The sequence below is a fragment of the Lycorma delicatula genome, chromosome 2 (genome assembly GCF_047948215.1).
Source record: "Lycorma delicatula isolate Av1 chromosome 2, ASM4794821v1, whole genome shotgun sequence".
NCBI classification, from domain to species: Eukaryota; Metazoa; Arthropoda; class Insecta; order Hemiptera; family Fulgoridae; genus Lycorma; species Lycorma delicatula.
In genome coordinates, this window is record NC_134456.1 from 96,369,029 (window position 1) to 96,385,033 (window position 16,005).

Here is a 16,005-nt window from a genome sequence, read left to right on the forward strand (position 1 = left end):
GGAGAGTATTAAATGATCTAGCTAAGATGCGAGAGTTAATATACCCCGTACAAAGAAGTATTGTAATCGCGAAAATTGTGGGTTTCAGATTTCAACGGAAATATCCATTTTGACCATCCCTGAATCTACCTACTCACCTCGACTGCCCAGCTTTTGGGGAGGACAGAACTCAGACCACCCTGGAACTTAGAGGTCAAGGGGAAAATTGACCAATCATAAGCGGCGAGTCAATGTGGCGAGAGCGTATTGTCGGACCGTGTGGAAGTTTCTTCATGCCGTTGCTTTGTTCAACGGGCATCAGTAGTTTAAGGAATATAAAACGTCTGTCGCTTGCTGTAGAAAGCTACCCTCGAGAAATGTCTGGTCATCGGTCAAATATACCTCCAAGCGCCATATGGTGGACAGGTACTTGGCATTGAGCGACGTAGGCGCGGCAGCAAATTGCTATCTTTGACGGAATAAATTTTAATTTATTAACAAGTCATATATTTTAGTGTGTAGACGGGGTGGTGCGCCTACCCATTTTAGTAATATATGACAACTGAGCGGTGGGACACGCAAGCGAGTGGTGTAGGGCACCACGCTTATTCTGCTCACGCAGTTAGGGAAGCTCTAGGAGCTAATTAGGATATTGGTCGCTAAACCGTTTTGAGGAACAGTAGCCGTTTGCGGTACGGACATTCGGTCTTATGCTTTAGAGCGACCGAATGGGGTGGTGGTAGGAAAAATGCCAGACAAATCATTTCTGAATCCATTTTGACTAGTTTCGGCCTGACGTCTGTACGTACGTATGTATGTACGTGTCTCGCATAACTCGAAAACGATTAGTTGTAGAATGTTAAATTTTTTCCAAAAACCAAAACGATTTGGATTTTTAACTTTTTGTTAACTCAGTAATAAGTCCCCGTTGAGAGCTTTTCAACGATATTTCATAAGCGGTACTTATTTTTATCGGTTCCAGGGTTAAAGCCAAATAAAATTTTAATTAATGAAATCTTTAAATCTTAAAAGGGGAGGCACATTGGTTCGAATCCGACTTCATTTCTGACTTTTGTTTTATTTAAATATATTGATTTAATTAATTATTAACCTCTCATTGTATAAAAAAAAAATGAATAAATAATTCGGTAACAAAAAAAATAAATAAAATGAAAAAATATTAGAAGTTATTAATGAAATAAAATTGTATATACATATAATTTAAATAAAAAGTGTATATGTAATTTAATAAGCGTACAAGGAAGTCGTGGTATTCACATGAGATTTTTTTGTTAGGGGATATTTTCATATTTGCAAGTGCAACATAGATATTTATACCCGTCTTGATCTGCTTTCCGTTAAGCTGCCCGTACAACTGCTTTGCGCTGTTTCATCTTTAACTTTGTATGCCGTCTGTTGCGACATTGTTTACTCTATGACCTTTCTGATTCGGTTTCTTAGTGATATTAAACTCTCAGGGCGTTAACGTTTATTTTAAATAGAAAATAATTATTAATATACAGGTAATTATAACCCGCACCGAAGTCACAAAGTTTTCAGAAATGCGGCCGACCCGGATAATGTTACGTGGAGAAAGGAACCGTTAAAAAAAGACTGTTTAACATCTTCCTGTTCGGTCGGGTGTTTTTTATCGTCCGCCAGCCATACTTACGGTGTGAACTTTAGGAATTCATTTTAGTCCGAAGACGACCGGTGAAGTTAAGTATCGCAGCGACATACGTGTGGAGCGCAATCAAAAATCATCTAGAAGCCGGAGAACAGCCAACCCGATTTTAACTTCCTTCGATCGCCGGTAGAAGGTTAGCCGGTTGTAACCGGTTTTATTCGTCGCGATTTCTTTCTCGCACCGCTTCATCTGACTCCGCGGATTCATCGGTTTCAATATATGTGCCGATTAATGTTTCGGTTTATTTTACGCGCTTTATTATTATTATTATTATATATACGCTTTGAATACTCGAGTAAACGAACCGCGGCCGAATTTCAATACTGTTTACTCGTCGAAAAATATGTAAACTAACGATTTCTTCCTTTTTTTTTAATAATGTATAAAGACCATAAAATTCCGTTACGCGCTCGTTTACAGCGACCGTATAACTGGAGGTCGGCTCTTCACAAACAACGGGTTTTTATTTCCGACTCCCCCGAGTGCCGGGTGACCAAATTTAGTCGAACGGTTTCCGCCTCGGTTTGAACCAACCGGTTCGAAATCGTTACGTATAAAAGAGTTGTAATTGTGATCGGCCCCTTACTTCCGGACCGATTGTTCTTATTTTTTTCAAACCCCCCCCCCTTCATAACCCGTTCTTTTCTAGTCTGTTTCTTTCAGAATCTGTTGTAGCCAGATATACCTCTATAAACAACCTGAAGCCTACCGAATTTTTTTGTGGCCGATTTCTCAAAACTGTGAAGTATAGAAATTTTTTACAAATTGAGTAAATTTGACTGAATTTTTTTCCGAATTATTAGTTTTTTAAGTAATAATGTACTTTTTTTGTTTGTTATGGTTTTTGTGTGAAAAAACCTTAACGTGTTTGTTCGTTTATTTGTTTGCGTAATGAAGTAGAATATTTGTACGCGTTTCGGAACCTGCAATCGATTTTGTTGTCGCTGTACTACATAAAACTCTCTTGATTACTTATTTTTCCCGTTATCATATTTAGACCTGGAGAAATATTTGTCGTACTATAAATATAGGGACGTTAATATGTGTTTGCTATTTATTGTTTTACTCTAATCTTCGTTAATGTAATCTTTTCCTAAAATGTTTTACATCGGTTTTATTGTAGCAGTTATATCTACTGTATAAACTCCATGATTTTATTGTAATAATTAATAAAACTAGCTTTTATCTTTGTTGTGAATCGGGTGCTTTCCTTTAAAAAAAAATCAATCTGTAACTCCTAATTGCTCGTATAATATTGACTTTTTTTCGTTTTATTTTTAATTCAAACATCATTACCCTTTAACATTTTCTAATCGATGATTTTTATTCTTACTATCGTATTGTGTAAAATCTTAGTGTAATAATGTAATTTCTTATTTATTTATACAATTATCATTTTTCGACGCCTCTTTCGTATCTTAAATGACGTCATTAAATAATTTATGTATTTTGCTGAAGTTGTCAAGGTCAGCAACGTTTTTTGTGCGAACACTTATATTATATATAATAATTGATTATTAAAATACAAGATATAGAAAATTTGTATTATTAATAAAAATTCCTTAGAAAAATGTTGATAAATTCAAATATAATAATTCACATTTAATTAAAATATTTAATATTGTCTCCTTATAGTTCTTGTGTAAATAATTTGTAAAAAAATTCATCAGATATATTTTTTTACCGGTGATTAAGTTAGTGATTAAATGAAATAAATAAAAAGTTATTTTTCTAATATTGTAGATTCTTCAAGAAGTACATTAAATGTAAACACACACACACATTATATATATATATATTAAATACACAACTAATCAAAAACCGGTAGATAGTTTTAAGGAATCATTTTTTTTATATACAGTTTAAAATTTATTTTCATTGGTTTTAGTGTCCCGGTTGTTACTACGTAACATAAAAAAGTATTGTTCGTAAAAAAGATAATTCCTTCCTGTTCTTTTTATTTGTCCCGTTTCAAATTTTCAAAGTTTAAAAATATTAAATTGCCCGTTACAAAATTCAATAAGGCTTTGGCATTTGTTTTGTTTTATAAGACCTCTTGGAGGTTGTGCAATTTGATTAATTAGTAGTGTATTACGAGCCACTGTGTATCTAGATTTTTCAGGACTGTGATTACGATATTAATTTTTATCGTATTTATTTCGATTACTAATGATTCTGCGTTCTATGTTGTGAAGGAAATAAACGTTAAGAGTTAAAAATCTGTTTTTTACAGTCTTCAAAAAAAGAGGATTTTCAATTCTACGTGTACTTTTGTGCGCGTTAAATCCTTAATCTTCATAAGGACTGACCTCATTTCCTAAGTATTTATAACTTGCCAAAAACTTGCTCGATTTAATTAATGGATTTTCTTTTGATAGTTTCTGTCGTATATAATGTTTCAGTCCTAATTATAGATGATATTCTATAAATAGCAAACGATCGTATTTGAAAACTGGAACTATAATCGCTAACTTATACGATTTTATAAAATTTCTATTTTACCTTACTGCATATCATAACAGCGTATTTGTTGCCTTTTTTGGAATAGTTTTGCGCGTCCTAAACTAGACGGGAGAAGGTTATGTACGGTATAACCTTGTAACGCGGTCATTTGTGTTACAAGGTACCTCTTTAAGCCATTCTAAAATCTGAAAGATTGTTTATATTTATTAAAGAGCGGTTTTGCATCATCTACACCCCCTCCCAAAACTAAAACCGCTGTAGATCTGGTTTTAAATCTGAAAACAAAACCGTGTTTAGATGTCAGTTGTTGTAATTTCATTAAAATAAAAAAATGATCCCTTTAATTTTGTAATATTTTTCAATACTTATAATAGACATTCAGAAACTACTGTAGAGCAGTTTTTAAAGGAGATTGTAAAGTAAATTAAATGAAAGTTATTTATTCATTTGTCAGGATTTTTAATCGGTATCTTGTTTTCAGTGTTTAATAAATAATATATTCAAAACAAATATTGTAAAAGAGTTAATCGATGTAATGAAAAGATTTAAAAAAAGTTAAATAAATCCGGGAAAACTTTTAATTATGTTTTGATTTTACTCGTTTCACCATATTAGCCTGTTCTTTTCCAGGTATTTAACTGTCGTAACAACGTTTAGTTTTTTATAAGCAGAAGAACTTTGTAAACCCACCGGGTTGGTCTAGTGATGAACGCGTTTTCTCAAATAAGTTGATTTGGAAGTCGAGAGTTCCAGCGTTCAAGTCCTAATAAAGCCAGTTATTTTTACACGGACTTGAATAATAGGTCGTGGATACCGCCGTGTTCTTTGGTGGTTGGGCTTCAATTAACAACACATCTCAGGAACGGTCGAACTGAGACTGTACAAGACTACACTTGATTTACACTCGTACATATCATCCTCTGAAGTATTATCTGAACGGTAATTACCGGAGGTTAAACAGAAAAAAAAAGAATAGTCTGGTAATAGAAGTGGGAATTACAGAATTTTTAACCCCTTAGTTCATTATTTATCTGTGTCGTTTGTCTGCAGCCGATGCTTAAATAGGCCGATGGAATTTTGTTCATCTGCGATTAATAGTTACTTAATAATTCAACGATTAAAATTTAGAAAATTTTCAGCGAAAAGGGTGTTTGATATTTGAGCTTAAACTTGGCGTCATTAGAATAAATAATATTTATTTTAGATCAAATTATTTGTTCGTCTTTAACTTGAAAATCGTTAGGCGTATGTTAACGAGACGATTGTAATATTTAGGCATCTGCTCGGTACATTAAAAATATTGTATAATAGCAGGAAGAACCGATTGATACATATGGATTGAATAATAACAAGGGTAGAATTATACTCGATTTGAATGCCGTAATAGTTACATAGATAACGCCTAGATTTCTGTATACGCTTAACATTAAATTTAACTGCGAGTAGGCGTTACTAGTTACAGTTTAAAAAGTATTTACGACCAACAGTACCGAGTAATATTAAAAAATTAACGAATTACATTTTTTTTTTTTTTTAAGAATTTTTAACTAAATTCTTAACAACCATGTTTCATTATCAGCCGAAATGTTCTAGGTAGTAATATTCTGGAAATTGGAGGGAATGAAGGAGAATAAAATTATGATTACAGCCGCATTTACTAAAACCAGTTCCTGTAGATTACCAAAGATAAACAATATGGGTGTACTTCCCTGTGTGTGTGACCGCGATTATAGTGTATTGCTCCATCGAATCTACAATTTATTTTTTACTAAATATTTACCTTTTACACTACAGATTGTAATTTTCTCAAAATTTGTATCTATTGTATGAGGAAAATATACAGCTAATTTCTAAATCGGCAAAAATCTTTTATTTCTTTGTTGTTGTTTGTTTGTCGATTTAATTTCAAAGTTAAAATATTAATTATTTATAATTTTGAATACAGTTTTTTCTGTAATCACAAATCGACTAATTTCATCTTTCTTTCTTTCTTTTTAGGCTCTTCCAGCTATTCCTGTAGTGAGCAGAACGCTTACCGATGCTTCCACCGATTTAAAAACCGTACTGGCTACCAAAATACCAAAAGAAGTTGAAAAGATAAAAAATTTTAGAAAAACACATGGCGAAACCAAAGTCGGAGAAGTCACCGTCAACATGGTAATTATTTTTTTCTACGTAAAATTGATTACTTTTTAATGTGAACTATTTGTATAAAAAAAAGCGCTAAAAATGGTATACCAGGTAGTAAAAATATTTATACATACATAAATTAATATTGGAAAAAAATATATAATTTTTTTTTTATTGTATAAAAAAGAAAATGTTTTATGTTACTGATTTCATCACCGCTGTAGTAAATTATTCTAACCGTTGCGTTTGTTATGAATGAAGTATCTTCTCACCGCATTATTAAACTTTTAAGTCGCGATTAAAATTTATTCCTTCAGTGTGTCAAGGTTTTATGTATATTTATCTTTTTTACATCAGTTGATCGTTTTAAAATACTATCATCATCATCTTTAGCGTTATTGCACTTGTATATGAATTTATATTTTACTGTTTTAACGATGCCAAAATTATTCATTTTGTAAAAGTAAAAACGTTTAATATAGATTATACACCTGCTATATTTTATTTGTAACAGTTTCTTTATTTTATTTTATTTTATAAGTGTACTTGTGTTTTAAAAGTTGTATTGCATGATATAGAATAGTAAATTTAAACAGTTAAGTGTGTGTGTGTGTGTCTGTTTATACATTTTTTTACTAAGCTCCTATAAACACAATGTAAATATTCAACAAATATTCACATTAAAGTTTAGAAGCAGGGTAGGGCAGAATACCTCAGTCATTAGTAGTTTGGTTCTTGGTCTCACCTCCAGGTAAGAAATAGAGACCCTGGTCAGTCCTGCAACCACCTCCTGATCATTTCCATGTAGAAACGGAATTCGCCTTTGGGTGCTAGATGATAACCCGAGATGTGGTGTATATGTTTCCCATTATATATCTTAAAACAATTTAGTTTGATTAATAAGGAAAGAACGGATTGAGGAAAGTAAGACCGATTCATAATAGAATCGGCTTATCGCCTTGACCAGGATTAGAAAATTATGGTAGTTTGGTAAATCATACAGGCTGTTATATAATTTAACTTTCTCAGGTAAACAGTAGCGTGAAGTATTTCTGTTTTCACATTATGGATTACAGTCTTTCAAAGTTTTTGCTTATTTGTATTGTAGTCTGCTGTTATTTATTTTTTCTCTTCTACAGAATTGTTTAATAAATAATTTTAACATAAGAGTATTTTCTTTTATATGATGTAACAATATAGGTTTATCCTAGTGTGTTTTTTAAGAATTGAAAGTAACTGAATATGTCTGTATAATTATATTTATAAAAGATCAGTTACTTGCTGTAAACTGCTGGATTGTATTTACAGTATACAGAACAAACTTATGTATGTAGCATCTCTTTGTTATGTTATTAGAAGCGCATACATTTTATGTGTTTAAAATGTTACAGACTACTCGTTTTTTGCATTTTATAATAATACTCTATCTGTTTTTATCACTTCAAACACAAACGATTTAAACATTATTAAAATTAGTGTTTCTTTTTTGTGTGCAAATTAGTAATATGTTACTGAATGGCCTATTACTGTGCATTATATATCTGATAAATAAAGGTCACGGTCAAGTAATAAAAATGTCATTTTTTATTCCTCCTCAAAATAACTTTAATTTTATCTGTTAAAATTTATGAAATTTTATTAATTTATGACCTTTTCAGGCTTTTGTGGATATTGAAATTTAACCCGCCTTTATATCAAAATGTCGTAACATACTTAAGATAAACGCATCTTTTTTTTTTACTGAATAACATGAGATTGTTAAAGTCTGCTTAAGCGGCTAATCGATGTAGTTTAAATAATTTTATTATTAATAAAATGCATATGTAGACGATGAGATCTTTACAGATCTACATCGCTTTAAAATAAAATTTTTTGTAATAAATAATCTTTTAATATTTTTAAATTATTTTTGTTTGTAGCCATCGGCTATATATTTAACATTACAGTATAGAGTATTTAATTTTTATAAAAGAGTTGAAAAAGGGGTCCATATAAAAGTATTAGTTATCATTCTAGATGGATGCGTCAAACTTATCTAAAAGAAAGGAAAATCAGCAAAAGTATATCATAAGTAAATATTAAATGTATATAGTTTCATTATGATAGAATGTTCAAGGAGCATTCCTGGATATGTTTGACAAGCATTTGGTTATTGTGATGTTGCAAGACAATTCTAGAAACATTTCAAGGATAATGTAGCAGTTTCTGTTTATTAGGATAACATCAAACTTTCTGCTCGTGATTCAATTTATCAAAATTAGATTGCATATAATTTTCTAAGTAATTGATCTGATTAAAAAGAATATCGTGAATAAATTTGAGTATTTTAAATTTTGTGAATTTTTATCAATGTAATCTATAAGTTTAATGTATAATGAATTAAAGATAATTAAACATACAAATTTCATTAAATTAAATATAATATTTGCTTACAAAAGGGAAGGGGCTAAAAAAAATATTAAAGGATGTGCTAGCATAATATTAGGCCCCAAATTGATTATATTCTATCCCACCTGCACCACACAAGCCCCTATGTTTTTTACTATAAGGCTGAGAAAATCTGTAAGACATTGTTTGCTTATTAAATTAATAATGTATTATTTTAAAGAAAAAAATTGGCCTGGTGAAAACTTTATTGTATCAAGTTTACTTCATCTTTGTAATAAGCAGAAAACATTGAGAGCGGGAAATTTTTTTTCTTACTGACGTTTTTCATTTTCTTAACATCGTAAAACTGTAACGCTGCATCCATGCTTAAATGTATGTGAAAGTAAAGTAACATTTTATAAGGATTGCTGTACAATAGATGGTTTTACATTGTTTTAATCTACTCAGCTCTAAATAAAAAAGTACCATAATTATCAGATTTGATAAAAAGTGGTTTTATTTAAAAATACTGATTAATTCAATTTCCATATTCCACACACAAGCTTTAAGCTTCTGTGGCACTATCAAGCAAAAAAAAAATATATATATGTATATATGAGAATGGAAAATCTTCCTAATTCTAATCTGTATCATTTTTCATAAAACACATCTAAAACTGCAAACTGATGAGATTATTTTACTGTTTCAATGTAAACTCCATTTGGAAAAACTGTTAGTTTACTAACTGTCCAGTTTACTAAATCCTTCAGTTCTGATCTAAAATTTATGACCTCTTTAAATAAACTTTCCCATTGATTTTCTTGAAAGTAGGAATAGTTTTGACTTTTTGAAATGAAATCTTTCAAGCAGTTTTTTCAACTTCTCCATTGTTCTTTTATGAAATAAATGTAGTTTCTACAATTTAAATGCGCCTAATTATGTTAACTAATAATTTATCACGCAAATTGGAAATTTTTATTTTGACTTGAAAATTTGATGTATTCTCTTCAGTGATGTTTATGGATATTGTTTTTGTTAAACAAATTAAAATTATTAACACATGGCTAAAACTGTTCTGTTGTAAACATATTGTAAAATATTTTATGCAAATCAAAAGCTTTCATTCGCTTGCATTAACTGTTAATATTTTAATTCTTTATAAGTCTATTAAATTTTATATGCCTACTTAACATTAGTAACTTATCAATTTGTATCTATGGAACTCTATTTTTGACTGTAGTTGGAAGTCATTCAATAGATTTAATTTCTCATGTTCCCTAGTGTTCAATTAAAATTTAAAAAAATACTTTTTGTTTGTTTTTATTAGAATTATATTTCTAACGCTGAGTAACCAGTGATATTAAATTATTTTCCTGCCTACTTATTTATTTCGTCATTGGTTTCTGATGTATTTGCTTTATGTTTTTTTTGAATGATTGTTTTTTTTGTTCTTTCTAATTAAAAGAGTGTCTTGCTTTTCTTTATTAAAATTCTTTTAAACAATGTTATTTAAAACTTGACTAGTAAATAATATTTAGCTGAGTGTAAAATAAAACAAAAGTTGTAAGTTAAATAATTATATTTATTAGTTAAAAGACTAGTTTATTGTCAGATGACTGATTTATGTTGAAATTTAATTTCATTGTCGGGAAACATTTTTTCTTGTGGTTTAATGTTAAACATTTTTTCACTTCTTATTTGTAACCTACAAGAATTTCTGTGTTAGTCCCTTATTATTTCATTCCAATATTTAAATAAATTAAAGAAGTTTTAGAAAGAACTGCACGAGGATTCTGTGGACATAATCTTTCATTGGAAAAATGTAAATTAGTGTGTCAAATTTTGACACCAAATATTAATTTTATACAAGATGCAGGGATAAAGAATGGAGTGAAAAAACAATTAGAAACCATGAACCAGATAACCAGGATTTATTAAACGTGTGTACCGAGGTTAAAGGTTTTCTAATCAAGGTTGAATGGACAGGTGTAAACAGAATTTCTAAATTATTTTAAGTCACTGGCCAACTATTAGTGTGTTGTTTTGATATTTATATACAGAGATTTGTAGATTTTTCTTATTCTGATGTGACTTTTTTAAAATTATTATTTTAATAAAGTGTATTTCGTTCTTTGATTCACCATTAATATATTTAAATGTTAACGACCGTATATTATTTTCAAATAACTTTCTCTGGCTGTTATTATGTAATAACTGTATAAAATGTTAAACTGGGTTATCATAGTAAATTCAGTTTTTTTTTTATACATATAATGTTGAATTAAATGACTTGTGTTTCTGGTGTCAGTAGTCATGACTAAAGATAAGTGTTATCTGAAGAGCAATTATATACAACCTGTTATGTTTAATAATAATTTTAAATGTTTGATGTTATTAACCTAAATATATTTTGTTTTATGTTATACTTGTAGTTGCTTTATTATTTGTTTGTTACAGACTTTGTTAAAAATAATACATTTTTTAGCACAACCTTTTTTTTTTTTTGAGTGAATGTTTTAGTGCAATTTAAAAAGTTTTGCTTTAACTCTTATTTATTTGAGTTAATATTATATGAGCCTTACATTCTATTCAAGTATTACCAAATAGTAACACATTCTTTTGTGGGACATAGTTTACTCAGAGAGAGTGCCATTTGCACTCTTTTAAAAATTGCTAATTATCGAGTTGACAATTATTGAGTCCTTAGACTCTGCAATTAAAAAATAAATAAACTGCACCTTATCGCATCAAAATATGTTGTTAACTTTTCTTAGTCAAAATTTTCACGAATTGAAAAAATAATCTGATACAACCCTGCATAATAGCAGTTTCCTTTAATCACTCGGTCTCTTGCTCTAGGTGTTTAATTTACTGTATTATAAGTTTACCTTGAAAGATAACTAAGAACACAGAATCACAAACTACAGAAATTTCTAAGTTAATTTATCCAGTACCAAAAGCATTCAGATCTTGAAAAAGGTTTTCAGAATGTTATTTACATCTGTTTGTTAAAAATTATTAGTCTGTGTAATAATATTGCTTCTGTTTTTGCTGATAGAATTATCTATAAAAAATGAAGTGGCAGAAATGTTGAATTTTTTATTGCCATATTTCTGCTATTAAACCAATCCTGACTTATAGGTGCGATCTGAATTCACCATAAGCTGCTTTAAGCACTTAAGTTTTATTTATTAGTATATTACTCGAGATTAATCTGGCTTCAAGTACTATACTGGATGATCATTTATAAAGAATTTAATAAGACATTTTTGCGCTCTATACATTCTCTGAAACACATTACCGTGCACCATGCAGTTGCACTTATTGCATAAGAAATTATTTACATTTTCATTAAGATTCTTAGATTTCATTTGCTCAACTTAATTTGGCTTAACCAAAAAATCCTAATAAACAACTTTCGATTGTATTTCATCGATCCTCAAATAACATATAAGTGTTATGAAACATGAACTCAATTTGTTGATTTTTGTCTCAAAGTGAAAATTTTTAATTTGATTAATAATTAATAGGAAATTGAAACTGTTTAAACTTAGATAATAAACTAAAATTAACAATTTTTTTTTTTTAAATCAGTTTGTAACTTCTTTTGGTAACTGATTTTATATATTGGATTAATATGAATGAAAGTAAAGACAATATATGAGTGAAAAACAATGATTTAACATGTTGTTGGAATAATTACTTTTGAATATATAAAATTAAATGAAGTTGCAACAAAAAAATAATATCAATTTTTTAATTATTGTTATAATGGTACAGCTTTTTTATCCTTTTTTATTAATACTTTTTTGGCATTAAAATTACATTTTCAGTCCACATAAACTTGATTTGTTTGTTCATAATTATTTAGCAGCTTGGTCATTCAGTAATTAAAGACACAAATTGCTCAAGAGCTAAAATACTTTTTTTTATCAATGTGACATTTTAATCAGTTTTCAACATAATCTCTAGCAGTGTTATTAAACTAGTCCCAACTTTAAATCAGCTTATTTTTTCAACAATGCTGGGATCACTTTTTTAATAAGCATATTACAGTAGAATGTGTTTATTGTTCGCTCATGTTCTCAAAATCTACAAAAACCGGCCTTTTGCATCCAAAATAATTGTCATCATGATTTTTCCTGCTGGTGGTTGGATCAACATTTCTTGTGACAAGAACTCATGTGCTTCTACTCCACACTCTATTTTTTGATTCTGGTTCATAAATGTGAATCCATGTGTTATCACATGTTACAGTACTGTGAAAAAAGGCATCACCTTCCTGCTGATGCTGTTATTTTCAGCTAATAACATTTAATTGTAATTTTTCAGCTATAATCCCAATTGTTAACCTGTCAAGTCTTCTCAGATGAGAGAGTTTACACGAGTTTCAATTGTCGGAGTTGAAACTTCTATTGGAAGTCCAGAATGGTGCTTGTCGGTCACTGATGTTCAACTCGGTCTTTAAATTTTTCTGCCCGTTTGTAAAAATTTCTGCCGTTCATACAACACTGTCGTTATTGTTTGGTCATACATAAGCAAATATTAACCACTTTTACAATTTTGGAAAGGCAAACATGAATTGCTGCACACTGTTCAATTGATTCATGCACTTCCAAGAGAATTCGTCTTTATAAAATGAGATTTTGAGATCGTAACAAAACAAATTTACTCAAACAGCTGATCAAAGATCATCATAGGGTTACTGACTTATTGTTCTAAAAATATTAATCCTCTTACTGACTGTTTTGCTTTCACAGCAGCTATTTATATCTAATTATTGAATCATTCGCATACAAGTCGTTCTATCTGTTTGTGCTATTTTGTGTAACTGCCTCAGTAGTGCTGCGAGCATAATTTTTTCATCGTACTCAGATTCTGTTGAAAAATTGGTTCCTCTGATGTATCTTAAATAAATCACCTTCTATTCTCAACTTGCCCAAATTTTCAATTCTAGTATTTAATTTATCGCATCGGTTTAGTAAAAGATTCTGATACGATCACACATTAAATATTATTTCCCTTTTATCGGTTAGTACCAAATTCAATTCTGTTAATTTTTGTTTAAAAAACAATAACCTCTACAGAAAATTAATTATATACAGACTTAATTAGATTGTGATTTCAGCAAGTTTGGAAGATTTAAATGATAATACCAGTTTGTTCTTTAAATCCTTCTTATCCTAATATATGACAATCATCAATCATCATATGACTTATCAAATAGTTTGCCTAATACATGACAAAACTATTTTTATGAAACAAGAGCATTAATATGTAAACTATGCTGTTACGCATGAATATGTAACCTATGCTGTTACGTTATTACGTATTCTGAGGAGGTTGTCCAATAAAAAAAAATTAGATTTAAAAAAAATGTTGAACGTCCACCTGTTTACTTAAAAAAAAAAAAAAAAACCTTTTACATGAAATTACAATTGTTAGTGTATCCTTTTCTGCTCAATATATACTGAACATAGAAATTTGAAAATAGTAACCAAAAAACATGTAATAGTTTAATTACTGCCAGTTGTTCAATTATAATTATTTAAAGTTATTATTCAAATCAGATCAATTGAAAATTGTCTGATACTCAAAAATGTTTAAATAATTATGTACCCAAATTTTTAAAAAGAGTTATGTTATGCTATTTGAAATCTTATTAAATTTTGAATTAGCTGATGTATTAAATTAGGTTAATTCACTTTAATGAATAAATACTCAATTTATATAACTGTTAAATCATTAAAATTTATACGAATGAAGGTGGTAGAATAGGTTCATTATTAAAATTTATATGAATAAAGGTGATTGAATAGGTTCATTTGTTTTCAGCTGTTCAAACATATAAGAGAAAAGAAAATTATAAAAATGACTTGAATGAATGGGAGATTAATAATAATAAGTTAAGGTATATGAAGACCATAGAACGTTGAACACTTAAGTAATATAGTTTCATTTGATAAAGAAAAACTTACTTTTCTTATTACTTATTAGTAGATTGCATAAAATATGAGTTTTGTTATTTAAATTATGATGTTTGTTACAATGAATTATTTAAATATAGAATTTATGTACGTGTTATATACATGTACAGATAAAGTACCAGCCTTATTTATTTTCAGTTCTGACAGGTAATATCTTACTACAAATCCAATATCATCCTATAGCTTTCTTTATAATTTATGCTAGAAATATTTTTTGACGGATATTAATGCTGGTTTATCCATATATCTTCACTCTAAATTGTTTTCATTTATTCTTTTGGTAGCAATCATTATGAACAATTATAAATGTAAAAGTTATAATGCGAAGGTAAAACTAATCTTTATTTTGATTGTTACAACTAATAAACTGTTAGTACAGTTTCAGTTATTTATCTTTCTTTGCAGCTCATTTATTTGGCAAAAGATAAATTCACCTTTTTTAAGTTAATGATGAAAGCAAGTTTATAAGTTTGATTTTATGATACAGATCATTTATAAACTGCTGATTGATTTTTTTAGAATCGTAACCACTGTCAAGCTCTTTATTCTTTTCTTTATTATTGTTATTATAACATTTTCTGTGTGTTAGTTCTCAAAGTGTAGCATTATTTTTGCTCGTGTTCATTTATTTCCTCATTACTTCAGTAAATGTAGTTTTTATTTTCTATAATATTAGGGATCTTCAAACAATAAAAATCCACAGTTAATATACTTATTAAACATTTTGTCAGATTTTTTTTGGGTAACAAATTATCCATCTGTGATCAATTATAGACAGATGATAACATTAAAGATAAATATTTTATCACTATTTTACAGTTACATGTACGTTCTGTCTCTCAGTTCAGCTGTCTAATTAGTCAAGTCCTGAGGCAACACCTTAATATCTTGTGTAATTTTTTTTTCTCTTGAGGTATTTCAGATTTTACAAAATCTTTAGGTTAAGTAGTGCAGTTTACCATTTTATTTGGGCCTTAAAACAATTTTTTACATTACACAAGTTTATCCATCTTCTTTTTTGAAATACCATTATTTGTTAGTTTTTAACTGCTATTGTTATTGTGTACCTGCAGCTGTGTTCAAGTCCCACAGGTTTATAAAATATATGTATTACAATATTCTGTAACTTTTTCTTGTATTTTTAATATTAAATATTTATCCTGAAATTGTTTTTTTTTCCCCCCCATTCATATCTGTGCCAAAAATATTTCTGTTCACTTCTCGTTTTGTTTATTTTCTTTGCCTGGTGTGGTGTTTGGATCTTTAGATCAGATACAGACTTTACACATTTGTAATGAAGATTGAAAACAACAGAAGTATCAGTATGTAGGCAGTATGTATCGCAGCCATAAAAAAATTTCTTAATAATTCATGTTCATTTCTTTTATAAGT

General features: G+C 29.1%; 1 protein-coding gene across 1 annotated transcript in view; it reads left to right on the top strand.

Moving 5' to 3' along the window:
• kdn (citrate synthase) overlaps window positions 1–16,005 on the top strand; it is an 82,770-nt gene that overhangs the window by 39,432 nt on the left and 27,333 nt on the right. The window contains exon 2 of the mRNA XM_075355863.1: window positions 6,128–6,286. Coding sequence (XP_075211978.1) covers window positions 6,128–6,286 — 159 coding nt within the window. The remainder of the gene's footprint in view (window positions 1–6,127; window positions 6,287–16,005) is intronic.